The following is a 14,894-nucleotide window of genomic DNA, read 5'->3' as shown; positions in this document are numbered from 1 at the left end:
TGTATACATATAGTTGGGTCTGCCGACAAGTGGATTTGGGTGTCGCGATCGGTAGTTACGTCACTGCGGCATACGTAGCACAGTTTAGGGCGTTGAAACAGAGTGAGGGGAGTGAAGGGGGGAAAGAGAGAGAGAGAGAGGGAAAAGGACCGAACGTCGATCGATGCATTGAGGCGCCAGGCTCTGAGCTCAGCCCCGTTTCGTTCCATCACCCTTACCCCAGTACATGCCCTGCAGCGAACTAGCCCTCCGGGCTTTTCTCTTTTGCCGTGCAGTTGCGCATTAACCTCTCGACGGTGTGGAGCTGCGTGCTGTTCGTTCGGTCACTGGACTTTTAGTCCCGTTGCATCCGTTGCACCACTTCGGTTTCTACTCGGCCATCGAATCGGACGTAGCCTACATCTCCAGGAACCGAGCACAGCCGCCGACAATATGTACATCCAGGATCTTCCGCGATTTCATTGGAAGTGATGTTGATTACCGGTATCCATTCGTTAATCGTAATCATGTCGACTGTATCGGTCGTCAACAGCAGACGTCATCTCGACGAGCCACTTTCAAGAGCCATCCCTTGAAAGTAAAGTCGCTGGTATTCTGTGAATGTCATCGATTCCGTCTACGTCCTCGGGCTTGCTATTGTGATGTTCGATTCAATGACAGACGATTATGGTAAATCTTTCGTTATCTTCTTTGGCATTCGTCGTGTTTGCGTTCGGGTTTAAGGATTCATGCGCTTTTGACACACATTCGAGGGTCCGGGGAACAAATACATACGGTCAGCAAGCAGTTTTATTTATGCGGTATAACATGATAAGCGTATTAATTTGTTAAAAGTCAAATATACCTGCTGTTTCTTTTTTTTTTTATTAATCGTTTCCGTTGCAACGTTGATTTGTATCTATCGGTAGCCGTTTTTGTTGAAACGACAAAAATTAAGCTTGTTACTTGATTCTACATAGATACGAGCGTTTTCAATTTAGATTCGATTTAATCTCGATGAGAGAGCTACGTTGCGCAAACAACTCGCAAACGAGTGTGTGTGTGTGTATGCAATTATATTTTCGTTTGCTTTTCAGCTTTTCGAACTTTTTGTTTGCAAACAGCGAGGACGAGCATCGTGTAAAGCATAGGATAAATAAAAAAAAAGTTATGTCGAGTATCTCGGAAATTGAAGTTGCTTGGGGGCGAGTGTTTACACGCGTAACCACTCGATTACTTCTTCTTTTCATTGCTATATTATATTTCTCGATATTTCTCTACATATTCAGGATAGTATTATTGATAAAAATGATTTAATTAACTGAAGCTCTTTTTGTTTTGTAGGAGGTAGCTGATGCTGGAGGTGGTCACAAGCGAATTCGGATAACAGCTCTGTTTTTGTCGGTGCTTTTGTTCAGTTGTTTTGACTATGCAGCTGGAGGTGATTGCGGTCTGGCTGAGTTGACTTGCAAAGATCGACATTGCGTACCGATTGATGCTTACTGTAATGGACGAGACGATTGCGGAGACAACAGCGATGAGCCACCGATGTGTTCACCATGCAATCGTACCTACCACGGCCGCGAAGGACGTACATACAAGCTAGATCTTCCAAGACCCGCTGAGGAACGTCTACCATTTCTTTGTCACTTGACGTTTACCGCTGCTGGTCAGGGGTACGGGGAATTGGTGCAGTTGTTGTGGGATGCATTTAGCGTGGGTAGAGTAGATCCAAACACTGATAGCTTTATAGCCAGTTGCCCGGAGGGTTCGTTGCAATTAGCAGAACTGGGTAGACATTTCACGGGTGGCTCTTGGTGCGGAGCAGGCGAGGGAAAAGCGTCTTACTACAGCGAGACTAGTACCGTAACAGCATCCATACGGTTGTTTCACGCACCACCTAGCGTACCGTTCGAATTCCAGTTGCGGTATAGATTCGTAGCACGCAACGAAGCTGTCGCTAGATTAGGAAAACCTGATCTTCCAATTGAAAGAGGTTCCCCGGTGCCGGGCACATACTGCTCTAGAAATTTTTACGAATGCCATTTGAAGCAGTGTAGACTGCAGAGCCCGAACTATCCTGGCGAGTATCCGAGAAACGCGAGCTGCTTGATCACCATAAGGCAAAAGGAAGTACCCACCTGCAAGCATGCCATGATTTCCGTGAAATCCACGGCGCCCGGGCCAGTCGGAATCACTACAGCCAATAGTTCTCTAAGCGTATGGCAGGATTGTCCACCGGACAAGGACCGCCTCATCTTCCACGACGGTGTTCACCTAGAAGATGCGATTTTGTTGATCTACTGCGGAGGGCCTTTGCCTAGAATAACTGCCAGGGGCCCGACGATGCAAGTAGAGTTCCGAAGCTCACCTATAGCCATTCCTTTGGGTGCTTCCGCTCTGCGGCTCGAGCTCGAGATTCAAGTAGTGTACGTTGACTCCGACGGACTCGATTATGCCAGAGATCCTCAAGGCTGCCACTTTTTTGTAAACGGGACTAGCAAAAGAAGCGGTATACTGCGGGCACCACTTCACGCACTGCCACCAAACTCCAGTTGTACATGGAATATAAAAGGAGCCGTCGGAGACAGAGTGTGGATCTATTTTTCTTCTTACTCCCAGAGGGATTTGACGAGCACCGTAGAGAATAATGCTAGCTCCCAATCAGATGTACCTTGTGCGGTGAAATTGATCTTCTGGGATGGGACTCCGAACACTGCTTTACCAATGGCTACGCTTTGCGACGACACACCCAAGTTGTGCGCGCACGCAGCTTTGAGAAACATCACCAGGAGTACACGACCATGCACCAAGGAAGAGAGCTACATGACGGTAGCGCCGACTCTTACGTTGCGCATGGAGACGCTGTTGGGCACTGCTCTTCACACGGTTAATTTTAATGTAAGTTCCACATGTAAGTACACATCATCGAGGTATATCTAATAACAGACTTTATTCCGCAGGCACAGTACGAATTTATATCGACTCTTCAAGTCGGCGAGCCTTGGGGTGATGGGGTATGTAGCCGAATTTGGCGGAAAGTTCGAAGCGGGGAGGTAACATCGCCGCGAGACGTCCGGTTGTTCGGTAGGGGCGGGTCCTTAAAGTTGGACTGCAGATATCGGATAGAAGCAGGCACGGATGAGAGGGTGCGGTTGACTTTGCACAATGTCAGCCTAGGGGAAGCAACCGTCTGCACGAGTGAGCCGGACCCTCACACCGGTCGACCACGTTGTGTTCAAGAGACGAGCTCCAGAGAAGCCCGGCTAGTCTTATACGAGGCACCCTGGCGGGACGTTCGACTGCCCAGGGCTTGTCTGTGTGACAACACGTCACACTTGCCTCTGACTCACATCTCTTCTAGCCGTGCTCTTGAGATCTCGTTTCTGATCGACCAGCAGGCGCCGCACGAAGACTTTGAAACACTCTTCTTTTACGCAAGCTTCGAGCTTGTCCGAGTGCCTGAGTGTCCCAGAAAGCAAAGAGTTCGAGGAGAAGGTAATTGCTCCAATCCACGTTGTCTTCGTTCATTGACTTCTCCGTACTTTACTGAACCTCTATTCTTTTAGGAGGCGAGTTGAAGTTCTTGTCACCGCCACTGTCGAGACCAGACATCTACTGCGAAGGACTGCCTTGGCTTGTGGAGGCCCGTGACAACAGGTCTCTGTTCGTCCTGACCTGGGGATGGTTTCTTCCTCTAGAGCCACCCCCGGCATCGGAGCAGAATGAGCAAAACAAGTGTCCAACGACCAATCGAGTTCTCCTCTACTCCGGATGGCCGCCGAAGCTGTTGAAGGTGGTGTGTCCGGCAGAACCAGGCGCCAGAGAGTTTACGGTTCACGTGTTCTCCGAAGAGTGGCTTGGGAGCACGGAAGAAGAGGGAAAATGGCTTGGTCCGCCAAGACCACCAGCGCTTCTCCTGGATTTTGTTGCCAGAGAGTCCGGTCAGGCCGCAGCTTCGTGGCTAGAAATATCGAAGAGCAGAGCAGCTTTGCGTAGACAGCTACGTTTGCCCGAAAGGGGGATAGAAAACGAGACTTTGTCGCCTGGAGACTGTCCTCATAGATGCCCCGAGCTGAGCGCTTGCATTGCAGCGAGTCTTTGGTGCGATGGAAGAGCGCATTGTCCATCTGGACACGATGAAGCAAATTGCGGCAATGGTGCGAAGCTCCTCGGGCTGCTCCCATCGGAAATGTGGTTGGTGCTGGCTGGTGTAGCAGGAATCATCGCTGCCTTCGCGTGCTTCTTTGCTGTGCTGATCAGCAGGTGAGCTTTGCATTTGCTTCATTCATTAACTCTAAAGGACGGCTTGTATAAGCCCAGCATCGCCTGATTGTTGCTTTCCTCGTATACAGCATAGCTGATTGCATAGTAATTTACTCGGAGGCTTCTGTTCTCGATAAAAAAAAAGAGTATACACCGGCTTGCCATTAACAGGCTAAGCACAAAAAGACTTTCACTTTTTCTATCGTCTGCTGATGAAGACTTTGAAGATCAATGTTTTCCAGGTCAAAAGCACGCAACAAGGGTCTTCATTACAAGGGTACAAAGAAAAGCAATAGACCGAGACGCGCGCCTACAGAAGAGACGCTGCTCGGAGCAGCCTCCTGACAACAGCAACCCGGTTTCGTGGAATATATCCACGTCGACCGGGAAACAACCGTTTAGCAATATTTCTCTATGCTTCACCGTCCACTAACTTACCACTCTTCTACGTTTTTCGTACATGTTTCATCCTCTCGAGTATTATTATTTTTTTAGTCGAATGGTAAGTGGAGTCTTTCAGTTATCCCTGGCTATTGACTGTACGTTTTATTGAAGGTTCAGGTTTATTGGAAGCGCAATAGCCAAGGGACACATGATTTAACGGGTTTAATGATAAGTTAAGTTTTCACAATGTTTAAAGCTGAAGAGTGGTTGCGTGGTTGATCTCAGTTGTTAATTGTTGTTACGTTGTTGTGCGTAGTAATCCGTATAACTCGGTTCCATAGAAGCTAGAGGACTTGATTTTCACCGACGTAGCGAATGCAAAGATAAGTGCAAATAATCTTAAAGTACGTACACAGAAATACATGGATAATTTAATAAATATCACACATTGCTCAAAGAACGTTGTAACTGCCAAAAAAATACTTTTAAGTTTGATTAGCAGTTGTACAATTTTTAGCAACAACGGAATGGAACAATAGAAGAAAGAGAGCAGTGAATGTAAAATTGTCGTTTAGGGATGTTCTCGATTTTTGATCTTTAAACATAAGTTACCTGCAATCGTCGAACACGTTTTTATATAACAATACCAAAGATTTGTTTGAATGTTATATTTAATGTTAACATCTTTCTCGTACTGTTTAGAAATATTTTCGACTTTCTTCATCGCTGAACCATACTTTCGATGAACTTACGTATCCATTGTTTGACTTGGAGGTGCTTGCCGAACACAGGCAAGAGAGGAGGATTACGATTAGTATCGACAACGATGTCGCATCACGTTTGATTTGTTGAACGGTAGAATGTTACAGGGCCGACGATAATAACTTGGCAGGTCGGAGTTCACCTGTTAAACTATTTTTGTCGAGCTATACATAAATATATACCATTAAGGGAACAATTGTAGGTGAAGTTCCAGCGCACAAGAAACTCTCATAAATCTGAAAGAAAGAACAAAAAAAAATGAATTAGATGACATTTATATGGTACAATATTATATAACAGTGTTTCCTCGTCTCTTATTTCTACCGTGGAAAAAAAAGTGTTCAATTACATTCTGAAACTGATCACATCTTTCATATAGAATATATTTTCATCGCGTATTCGCTTTGATTTATAAACAAATTTCTTTGGTTTGCAATAATATATATATCTATATAAAAAAACATAAAAACGACAAAAAAAAGGCAGTAGTAGCAAAAGTATATTCTTACTAACCAAAGGAAATTGAAACTCAGACGATCTATTTAAAAATCATAGAGAAATAGCGACGTTTAGAAGAGCACTACCGCGGATATTCTAAAAGGTTATTCAGAAAAATCGCTGTTATACAATATTTAGTACTATAGTTTATAGTTGCACATGAATGATTTAGAGTCTACTTAGCTGCGACAGAACGAGAAATGGGATAATAGCGACGTAATTTACAAGTATAAAAACACACTCGATAACGTTAGAGAGTTGTTATTCGATTATAATTATTGTTACACGAACGACTAAACTTAAGCGGAGATGGATACATTCGCCTACTAGATAGATCGAGACTAGATGAATTCGCGCGTGAAACAGAGCGAGAACGATTCATTGACATTGAATATTTTAAACGGATTACCTTCGAATTCACGAACTACAATCCGAACGAATAAATCAAACATAGGTTTTAATTGGATTAATCATATTGCTGTACGCGAGTCACACACACAGTTTAAGGAAGTTACGCGTTAAGTACCACTGTAAGGACTGAAAGTAAATTACAAGAAGCAGTGATTAAGCGAAAGGAAGACAACAATATGTATTTATAATTAAGTGCTACTTGAAGAAAAAGTTTACATTACGATATATATATGTATGTATATATATATCGTATAATTAGTTTTTAGAAAGTATACAAGAAATTAGGACGTCTCCTACGCATCGTGTGATGCGCCCGGCTCCTCGCAGAGAATCGAATATTTAAGAAACTAGATGATTACTAGATTGTGGATTTTATGCGTTTAAGGGACTTATTCGTCCCCCCAAAGCTCCTTGAAATAGTTTAAGAAGATTCTTGGCTTCCTTGAAACATAGTAGAATCTCTAATACGGGGAACAAATCTTTCTTTCGACTGCAATTTTTCTAACTTAGTTGTTTACGAGAATATTTACATTCGCAGAAAAAAGTGCTCGCAGTCTGATAATCGCAAACTCGCTGGGAGTCTCGCAACGCGGCGCGAATTTCATTTCGTACACAGAGCATACGTTTCTGTAAATAACGCTTAGGGTATGAGAACTAAATGTACGTAACACGGTCCGCTTAAAGTATTCCGTATTCCGATATCTAAATACAAGCGACAGTTTTACTTTCTCCACTTCGTCCCGAACAAAGAAAATGAAAGAATTGTTCGCGCGCCGGAAGCGGTTCTTTCGAGCGACCGGGGATGAGATTAAACTTTTACATTTTTCGTATCCTCGACACTTGAACGAACTACCCACAGTTGTTTGTGATCGCATTCCAATTATTTTCTATCACGTTTGTATACATATTTTACGATTTCGTTGGTCATTCATTGCGTGTAAATAACGCTAGGTGCTTACACGTTTCGGAGAGGCTGTGTTATTTTAATCGTTAAAACCGGATATCGTCACGTTATTTGGATATCCGAATGCCGTCGATCAATGCTGACCGTGTGGCTCAACACTTAGCAGGTATATTAGAAAAGTTTTTGATAGAGAATTCCACGGGGATCGTGTCCCCTCGGACATATTCTGATCCGACGAGTACGATCCGTTTCGTTTTTTCCGAGTTACGAGAGAAGATACATTATACGAAGAGCAACGTATACTTACTAGAATCTACTTTAGTAACGAATTTACCGAACGTAACGAAATGGGAATTGGGATACGGGGAGACGGGGCGAGATGATTTAAATATTATTACATTCACACTTATCATAGGACGTATGCGTATTTCAACATTTATTACACGGAACGCGAAGGAGGACGGAGGACCTCGGAGAGGACGTGTCATAGAAAAACTTAATGCCTTTTACGCTGTAAGTGTGATCTAAGATCCCAAATAATCTCGTTTCAAGATCAAGAGGATTATCGATCATTGCTCGGTTGTAGTGATATATGCCAAAGACAAACATAGAAAGAATAATAATTTTAGGATCACTACTTTTCTTCAAAGTGTCTTCTTTACTTCCAACGAATCGACCGGATTTTCTTTTCTCATTACGATCCATCATGTTTCCATTGTCTCTATTGTCTGCTACGTTGACTTGTGCGTGTGTATGCGTGTGTGCCTGCGTGACACGATACCTTTGTCTCCGATTAGGATCGCCCGTGTCACGAACAATCTGTTTTTTGGGCGGAACAAATCGACGAAACAGCTATATTACCGATGTTCTCTGTCCCGCGATTAGTAATTGTTTGCCAGTCGAAAAATCGGTCGTTGTCTATCATTAGTTTCGCTTCAGGTTAAAACGAAAAGCACGAATAAACATTGTTGGCAAAATCGAAAATTCTAAATACGATTACAATACCGTTATTTTTGAACACTGGAGGGAAACGATTCATCGCTTTCCATTGAAAGTTACACTTGTATAGGTACTTTCATATTTAAATAAACATGACAAATCTGAAAGTCTGTCCCCCTCTGTATAATTGTCTTTATTTCAGCATGTTCTTCTGCTCTTGTACTGCTATTACTCCAAAAGTATTTCATAATTTTGGAAAGCGTATTTTTTCTATCGGTTCTATTTCTTATGAATTATTTTTAGAAATGCTCGTCGAACATTCACAGTCGTTCTTATACTTTTGTTTCAGTTTAACTCACGAATGACCCAGAATGACAAACGTTCCAACGATTATTTTATGTTTCCAACAGACGATTCTAATTATAAAGTATCAGTTGCCAAACCAGGTAAGAAAATCAACTTTGATCGCGAAGAAGAAAGTTCCTAACTGTGTATGCAATTAAGTAAAAGGTAAAATTCAATTATTTCAGACTAGAGTTATCCTACAGCATAGTTTGAGCTATAATTTCGGTACTATCGCTGTTGATGGAGGATCTTCCATTGAGATCCACGCTTCTTTCGTGGATGTTCCTCGAGCAGGCCATTTCCGCTTGGTGCCGGAGCATCTTTGCCTTCTCCAGCCCTGTGTTATTAACCATCTGCGAGAATACTCCGTTGGGTTTGCCCCTGAGGAGCTCATGGGGACAGCCGAATTCCTGTATTGGAAAACTAATTATATCGCACGACAATCAAGAAAATAATTTTTTTTTTTAAATTGAACCGTACCACGATATGGCCAGCATCCATTACTATGACTCGGTCGCAATCGATGATAGTGTTGAGGCGATGAGCAACGGTGATCACCGTGCGGTCTACGAAGCTGGTACGAATCGTTTTCTGAATCAAGGCATCGGTTCTGAAACAAGTAACGTTTGTTGTGAATAAGTGACCATCATGCCCAAACAACGAATAGGAAAAGCAGCATTACTGGTTGTCGATGTTGGCGGTGGCCTCGTCTAACACGAGAATTCGGTTGTTCCTCAAGATCGCCCTGGCCAGACAGATCAACTGCCTCTGACCGATGCTCAAATTGTTTCCGCCGCTATGTAACTTTTGATAGAGGTCCAGATTGTTCAGCTCCACTTGCTGGAGGCTTTTCCATATCTTCTCATCGTCATACGTGGTGAACGGGTCCAAATTGTTGCGCACGGTATCAGAGAAGAGGAACGGTTGCTGGGGTATGATGGACATCTGTGAGCGAAAGTCGTGCAACCCCATTGTGCTCAAATCTATACCGTCGATCTCGACCTTCCCCTGCAGACCATCGGGGAACAAGCGGAACAGTACCGATATCAAGGACGATTTTCCTGCGCCCGTTCTACCCACCACGCCGACCTTCCATCCGGGCTCCAGCGTCACGTTCAAGTCCTGGAATGATCGATCACAAATAGGTTCACAAGTCGAAAATAAGAAGGAGAGCGAGAGAAAGAACGACAGAGATCGGTAATCACCTTCAGAATCATCGGCTCCTCTGCACTGTAGCGAAGGTTGACGTTCGTCAGTTTCAGTTGTCCTCGCTCGGGCCAGTTTGGTGGCGGAGGCTGCTCACTTCGCCACTTCCCTTCCGATGGCAACTGAATGTATTCTCTGATCCTTTGGACCGACGTCATATACGATATCGCATTGTATACTTCCTTCAAACCGTGCGGCAAGGTAGTAAGGATTATACACGCTTGCGCTAGAGCCAGGCCGACGTTGCCACCGAGGGTGTCGCCTAGTGGAATATATTGCTTAGCGATATAAACAGCAAGAAATAGGGATTACTGACCACTTCTTGATTTTTCGCCAGGGAACCTCCCAACTTTTCTTAATATCCCTAACGCCTCTTACAAATCTGGATTAGTTCTTGGTTCTATGCTCACCTGTATCGACCAGCACGAACGAAAAACAGAGACACGTGTAGAAAATCCAGACCAGAACGTTCGTATAAAAACCGGTCAACAGCGACGTGATGTGCAACAGATAAAACGCGCCGCTGTTTACGTCCTGCAGGTCGTTGAATTGCTTTTCCAGTAGATTTATTATCGCGGGCCCGGTAGACCGGATCGTAGTCAGTCCCTCCATCGTTGCGTTTACATGCGAGAACACGGGGCTCTTAGCTAAAATCGATCGTGATTAGTTGAGATCGTGTGCAAGGGTTGCACAAAGTTACTACGCACCCATGCTTTCCAATTGCTTTAGTTGCGCCACGTTCTTCGCGTACAGCAGTTTCAGAAAATAAAAGATAGCGCCTAGAACCAGGACAGGGCCGAACATCCATTTGTTGCAAGTCATCACGACGATTGTACAGCCCAGTACTAGCAACAGGACCTGAATGCTCTCCAGTAACGATGTCGGTAGTAATTCATCTATGGCGCCCAAATCCTTGGAGAATCTGTTGAAAATCCTGCCTGCGCAGGCAAACATATACAGGGTGTTCTAGGTTTTAATGAACAAAATTTCTCAGTATATTTTACCACACTAACAAAAAAATGTTGCACAAACATAGGTAAAGTTATAGTAAGTTATACCGTAATCGACCTATATTTGCATAACGTTCGCATTTGTCTAGCGCCATTGGATACACTGATAAACTTTGAACATCAAAACCCGCGATACCCTGTACATATAGTCCGAAGTATTCGATCGGTGTACGAATAGCAAATTCGTTTACCAGACTGATTTTGGTGGAAGAACGACAGCTTGGTCCGCAACACGCTTGTGAACATCGCGTTGTGAATATTCAGGGTGGATTTGGAACAGACCCGCAAAAAGAATATATTCCTAAAGAGTACGACCAGCGAGCATAATAGAAGCCAGAACGTGTAAACGTAGATAGCATCTATGGTTTTCAAGTAACCGTAACTATCCAACGTGAATATTTTCGCCAGGAGAGTGTTGTTGTAGACGAACCGCTCGTCCGGAATCAAAGAACTGTTTTTCTCGGAGGTTCGTCTGGCGACCTCCAAGTTTGTCCAGTTCGAGAGCCATAGATCGTTCAAGCTAAGAGTCACTTGAGACAAAATGACAGCGACTGCCAATATTGTTAGGGCAGCATAAGACCCGCCGTACTTGAGGTAGTGTAGGAGCTCTCTGGCGCTATGGCGAGTTTTACCGGACGTCTCGTCCTCCTCATCCGGACTGAACTGTTCTCCGTCATAATCGTAAGATATCTGAAATCCGATCGAACATCGTATATTTGTTCCGGCTCAATCCCTCGGCACTAATATGAGCAGACATTTTTCTAGATACCATGCTGCTGGCCATGGACGTCACCGAAGTTCTGCCAATGCTCTTCCTGCTGATTCTCCTATCTAAGGGCAGGGTCGGTAGAACCGTGCCATCATCACCTTGTTGCCTGGTGGCTTCTGCCGATGTTGCAATACCTTCCATAATCTCGACGAACTTCTCCGAGGACTTACAAAGTTGTTCGTACGATCCTTTCATCCGAATGGTGCCCTTTAACGAAACAGTTGACTTTCCTGAAAGCGTCCCTTGCGTACAATTACTAATGCATGTGCGTCTACATTTTCGAGACTCACATGATCTACCACCGCGATGCAATCGGCTTGCTTAACCAACTGCACCTGGTGAGTCACCAATACTCTAGTCTTTCCGTGCAGGTACTGCTTGATGCACCTGTAGAAGAGGTGCCTGGCGACTTTTGCGTCCACGGCGCTCAAGGGATCGTCGAACAAATAGATGTCGGCCTGCCTGTAGACAGCCCTAGCCAAGTTCACTCGGGCTCTTTGACCACCGGACAACAACGACCCGTTCTCACCGACGTTACTCATGTCGCCGTGAGGAAGTTGTTGGAAGTCTTGGGCAAGGGCGCAAGCTTTGATCACCTGCAACACACGATTCCATTCAGGTGGTCTGTACTGAAGCAGGAAAACGTGAAATCCGAACAAACTCACGGCGACGTATCTCTCGTTGTTGTACGGCTGTCCGAAGAGGATGTTATTTTTGACGGTCCCCGCGAACAGCCAAGGATCCTGGCTGGCGTACGAGATCGTCAGGTTTGGTTTTTCGTTGATGTAACCTTGCACGTTAGCCTGGAGTTCTTTCGGCTCGCCACAATATACTTGAACGGTTCCAGCTCCCAAAGGTAGATCCTTCAGAAGCAGATAGAGAATGGAGGACTTACCGGAACCGACGCTGCCGACCAGCGCCAACAATTCCTTGGATCGAATTTGTAACGAGAGCTTGGACAACGTCGGTGGTAGCTGGCCGGGTACCCAGTTTGCATACACGTGGTCTAGTCTCACGGAAACCGGCGTATTACCCTCGACAATTGTCACAGGTGTATTTCGAAGTGTTTTCTCAGTCTCTTTCTTCTTCTTGCAATCGTACGATTTACCGTTCTGATGAGTTGGATTCAACGGTGTTTCGACCGATTGTTCGTCCAGTAATAGAAATTTCTGAAATAGGCTTTTTCATCTAGCAAGATAACAAAATAACAAGGTAGTAAGGCAGCCCAGTGCCGATTGAGACGAACCTGTATCCTGTTGATGGTGACCGACATTTCTGCGTACTGCAACAAAGACAATGGAAAGAAAAATGCACCTAACGTTTGGAAGTGCTCGAAATAACTCGCCAGCATGAACGTAAGGTCCGGGTAAAGCTTCTCGCCGTCCAGTACGTAGCACAATATGGTGATGTAAAGAATGATTCTTGTGGTCAGCACCACGCTTGTCAGGTAGAGGCCGTATATGTTCATGCTCCCGCGAATTTTCAGTACCTCTTTCTTCCTGACCGCGGTGATGATGTTGGAGAACGGTTTCTCCCAGGCATACATCTTAATCACCTTTCGAGGACAATCGGAATCCTCCATGTAGGGGTGTTCGTTGTGTAATCGCTGGCTATCAACTTACCTGTATACCTGTTATCAACTCTTGCATCAATTGCACCCTTCTGTCTGTCAGATAGGCGATCATTCCTCTCAGTTTGTTGGACTTTTTCACGGTGAAAATGTGCAATGCAAACGACAAACAAAGCAGAGTCCCCACACTGATCAACGTCAAGACACCGATTTTGATCCATATTAACGCACTAATCGTTACTACCTGTAAACGAAGGAAATAAAACGATGTTCTCTCTGTTACGCAGAATCAGGATGAACGCAAACAAATTCGAGAACCTGGATCACGGTAAATTACCTGCGCTGGTGATACCCAAATGAAATGCATGAAGTAGCAGAACTTCTCGAATCGTTGGAGATCGTTACTGAGTAGATTGACGACCTGACCGCAAGTGGTCTGAGTCAACGCGCTCTTACTCAACCGTAATATCTGAGGAAAAGATGTCTTTTAAGTACATTCGGTTAATCGTGTGAACAACCATTCGAGAACGATTAATACCGGTCGGTTGGTTCGGAAAAATATCAAGAAGCCGAATCTGCTTCTTGATTTACAAGGTTCTCGTAGAAATGCCGTGGCAGTGGTTCGCCAACAATAGTCACAAATAGACACTGATAACGCGAACTCTTTTAGTATGTTATCTTTTACACTCGAAGGACAGTGCCCACCGCTAGAATTTGACTTATTCTATTTGACGGAATTCAGACAACGTCATCCGGCTTGAAATGAAACTTTTCTTTCCCGGGCGAAAGAAATTGCGATCGCAGATGATTTCGGAACTGGACCGAACGGTTTTGTGAACACAATCGATTACCTTTTTGTAAATGAGACAAGAGCACGCGACTCTCAGTCTCAAACTCAGCTGCATTATGAACATCTCTAAGTGGTTCACAAGGAGAAGCGAGGCAAACAGGTTTACTATCATACAGCCCGAGTAAATCAGCGCCTGGGATTTGCTGATCTCTTTGTCTTCTGCCCCTTGACCAAAGTACCTGATGACCTGGTATTGTAGGAGTGGCAGGGTCGTTGCCAAGAATAAGTAGTGGATGCTGAGTACCACCCCCGCGATTATAATCTCCATGTAAAACGCCTTTACACAAGCTCTTCGCAACGAGGGACCATCTTCTTTTTTCGCTTTCGGCTCGTCTGTTGTGCTTGTGTCCGATGGTTTTAACTTACTCAACTCGCATTCCCACGACCTTCGTTTGCAAATTTTTTACTGGTTAGTCGAATTTCAACGATGATAATTTATCTCTGAAGAATTCGAAACACGCGCGCAGGATGCTTACTTGTTTAGCCGATCGCATACGGTCGCGGATTTGTTCTTGTCTAACGGTGAAAAGATATCCGATAGCTGCAGTTCATTTCTGAGGCCTTTGATCATCAATTTCCAGGGCCATCTGGGCTCAGAAGAGTTTGATTTTCACGCGAAATTCTTGTCATTCGGAGAATGAAATACGATAGATCGGAACACTTACATGAAGAACAGTTTATTCAACAGACCAGCGGTTTCCTCCGGACTTTGTTTCGTCTTCACAACTTTCGACTCCATCGTTCTTTTCAAGAATGTGTAGCCGTTCCTTGCGACGTTTATACCTTCTGCAATAGCGTTCGTAGGAATCGAAAAGTCGAACTACACTGACGTTCGACCGTGGATTTTGTATTAAAATTTATTCCTAACGATAAAAATTACATGATAAACATCCATGAAGATCGACATAGCAGGCACGTAATACTTTGAAGCTAAATAATATTCTCATTGATACAAACGTATTTTCCTGCTATTTAAAACAATCATTGTGAATCAAAAATGT

The 14,894-nt window shown here is 44.4% G+C and overlaps 2 protein-coding genes across 2 annotated transcripts; one reads left to right on the top strand and one right to left on the bottom strand.

The window, feature by feature from the left end:
• Nucleotides 1–227: 227 nt before the first annotated feature.
• Nucleotides 228–7,891, top strand: LOC144474673 (uncharacterized). Its single transcript, XM_078189796.1, has 5 exons — nucleotides 228–669; nucleotides 1,324–2,880; nucleotides 2,943–3,477; nucleotides 3,549–4,245; nucleotides 4,488–7,891. The coding sequence occupies exons 1-5, from the start codon at nucleotides 667–669 to the stop codon at nucleotides 4,588–4,590; spliced, it is 2,895 nt and encodes a 964-aa protein (XP_078045922.1). The 5' UTR covers nucleotides 228–666; the 3' UTR covers nucleotides 4,591–7,891.
• A 152-nt stretch (nucleotides 7,892–8,043) lies between these two features.
• Nucleotides 8,044–14,693, bottom strand: LOC144474670 (ATP-binding cassette sub-family C member 4). Its single transcript, XM_078189788.1, has 16 exons — nucleotides 14,559–14,693; nucleotides 14,370–14,480; nucleotides 13,895–14,279; nucleotides 13,381–13,512; nucleotides 13,096–13,287; nucleotides 12,720–13,028; nucleotides 12,139–12,642; nucleotides 11,764–12,069; nucleotides 11,474–11,680; nucleotides 10,896–11,394; nucleotides 10,402–10,632; nucleotides 10,105–10,341; nucleotides 9,694–9,956; nucleotides 9,171–9,610; nucleotides 8,969–9,098; nucleotides 8,044–8,898 (listed from the first exon to the last, which is right to left on the bottom strand). The coding sequence occupies exons 1-16, from the start codon at nucleotides 14,630–14,632 to the stop codon at nucleotides 8,686–8,688; spliced, it is 4,233 nt and encodes a 1,410-aa protein (XP_078045914.1). The 5' UTR covers nucleotides 14,633–14,693; the 3' UTR covers nucleotides 8,044–8,685.
• Nucleotides 14,694–14,894: the final 201 nt, after the last annotated feature.

The sequence above is a fragment of the Augochlora pura genome, chromosome 9 (genome assembly GCF_028453695.1).
Source record: "Augochlora pura isolate Apur16 chromosome 9, APUR_v2.2.1, whole genome shotgun sequence".
Classification (NCBI taxonomy): domain Eukaryota; kingdom Metazoa; phylum Arthropoda; class Insecta; order Hymenoptera; family Halictidae; genus Augochlora; species Augochlora pura.
The sequence above is the reverse complement of the archived record's forward strand: the minus strand, read 5'-3'. Positions and strand labels throughout refer to the sequence as shown.

Coding starts and splice junctions, on each gene's coding strand:
- LOC144474673 (XM_078189796.1), top strand. Junction 2,881..2,942: donor TTCACACGGTTAATTTTAAT/GTAAGTTCCACA, acceptor TTTATTCCGCAG/GCACAGTACGAATTTATATC. Junction 3,478..3,548: donor GCAAAGAGTTCGAGGAGAAG/GTAATTGCTCCA, acceptor CTATTCTTTTAG/GAGGCGAGTTGAAGTTCTTG.
- LOC144474670 (XM_078189788.1), bottom strand. CDS start 14,632: ATGGAGTCGAAAGTTGTGAAGACGAAACAAAGTCCGGAGGAAACCGCT. Junction 12,643..12,719: donor TCACCATCAACAGGATACAG/GTTCGTCTCAAT, acceptor AGCCTATTTCAG/AAATTTCTATTACTGGACGA. Junction 9,611..9,693: donor AGGAGCCGATGATTCTGAAG/GTGATTACCGAT, acceptor CGATCATTCCAG/GACTTGAACGTGACGCTGGA.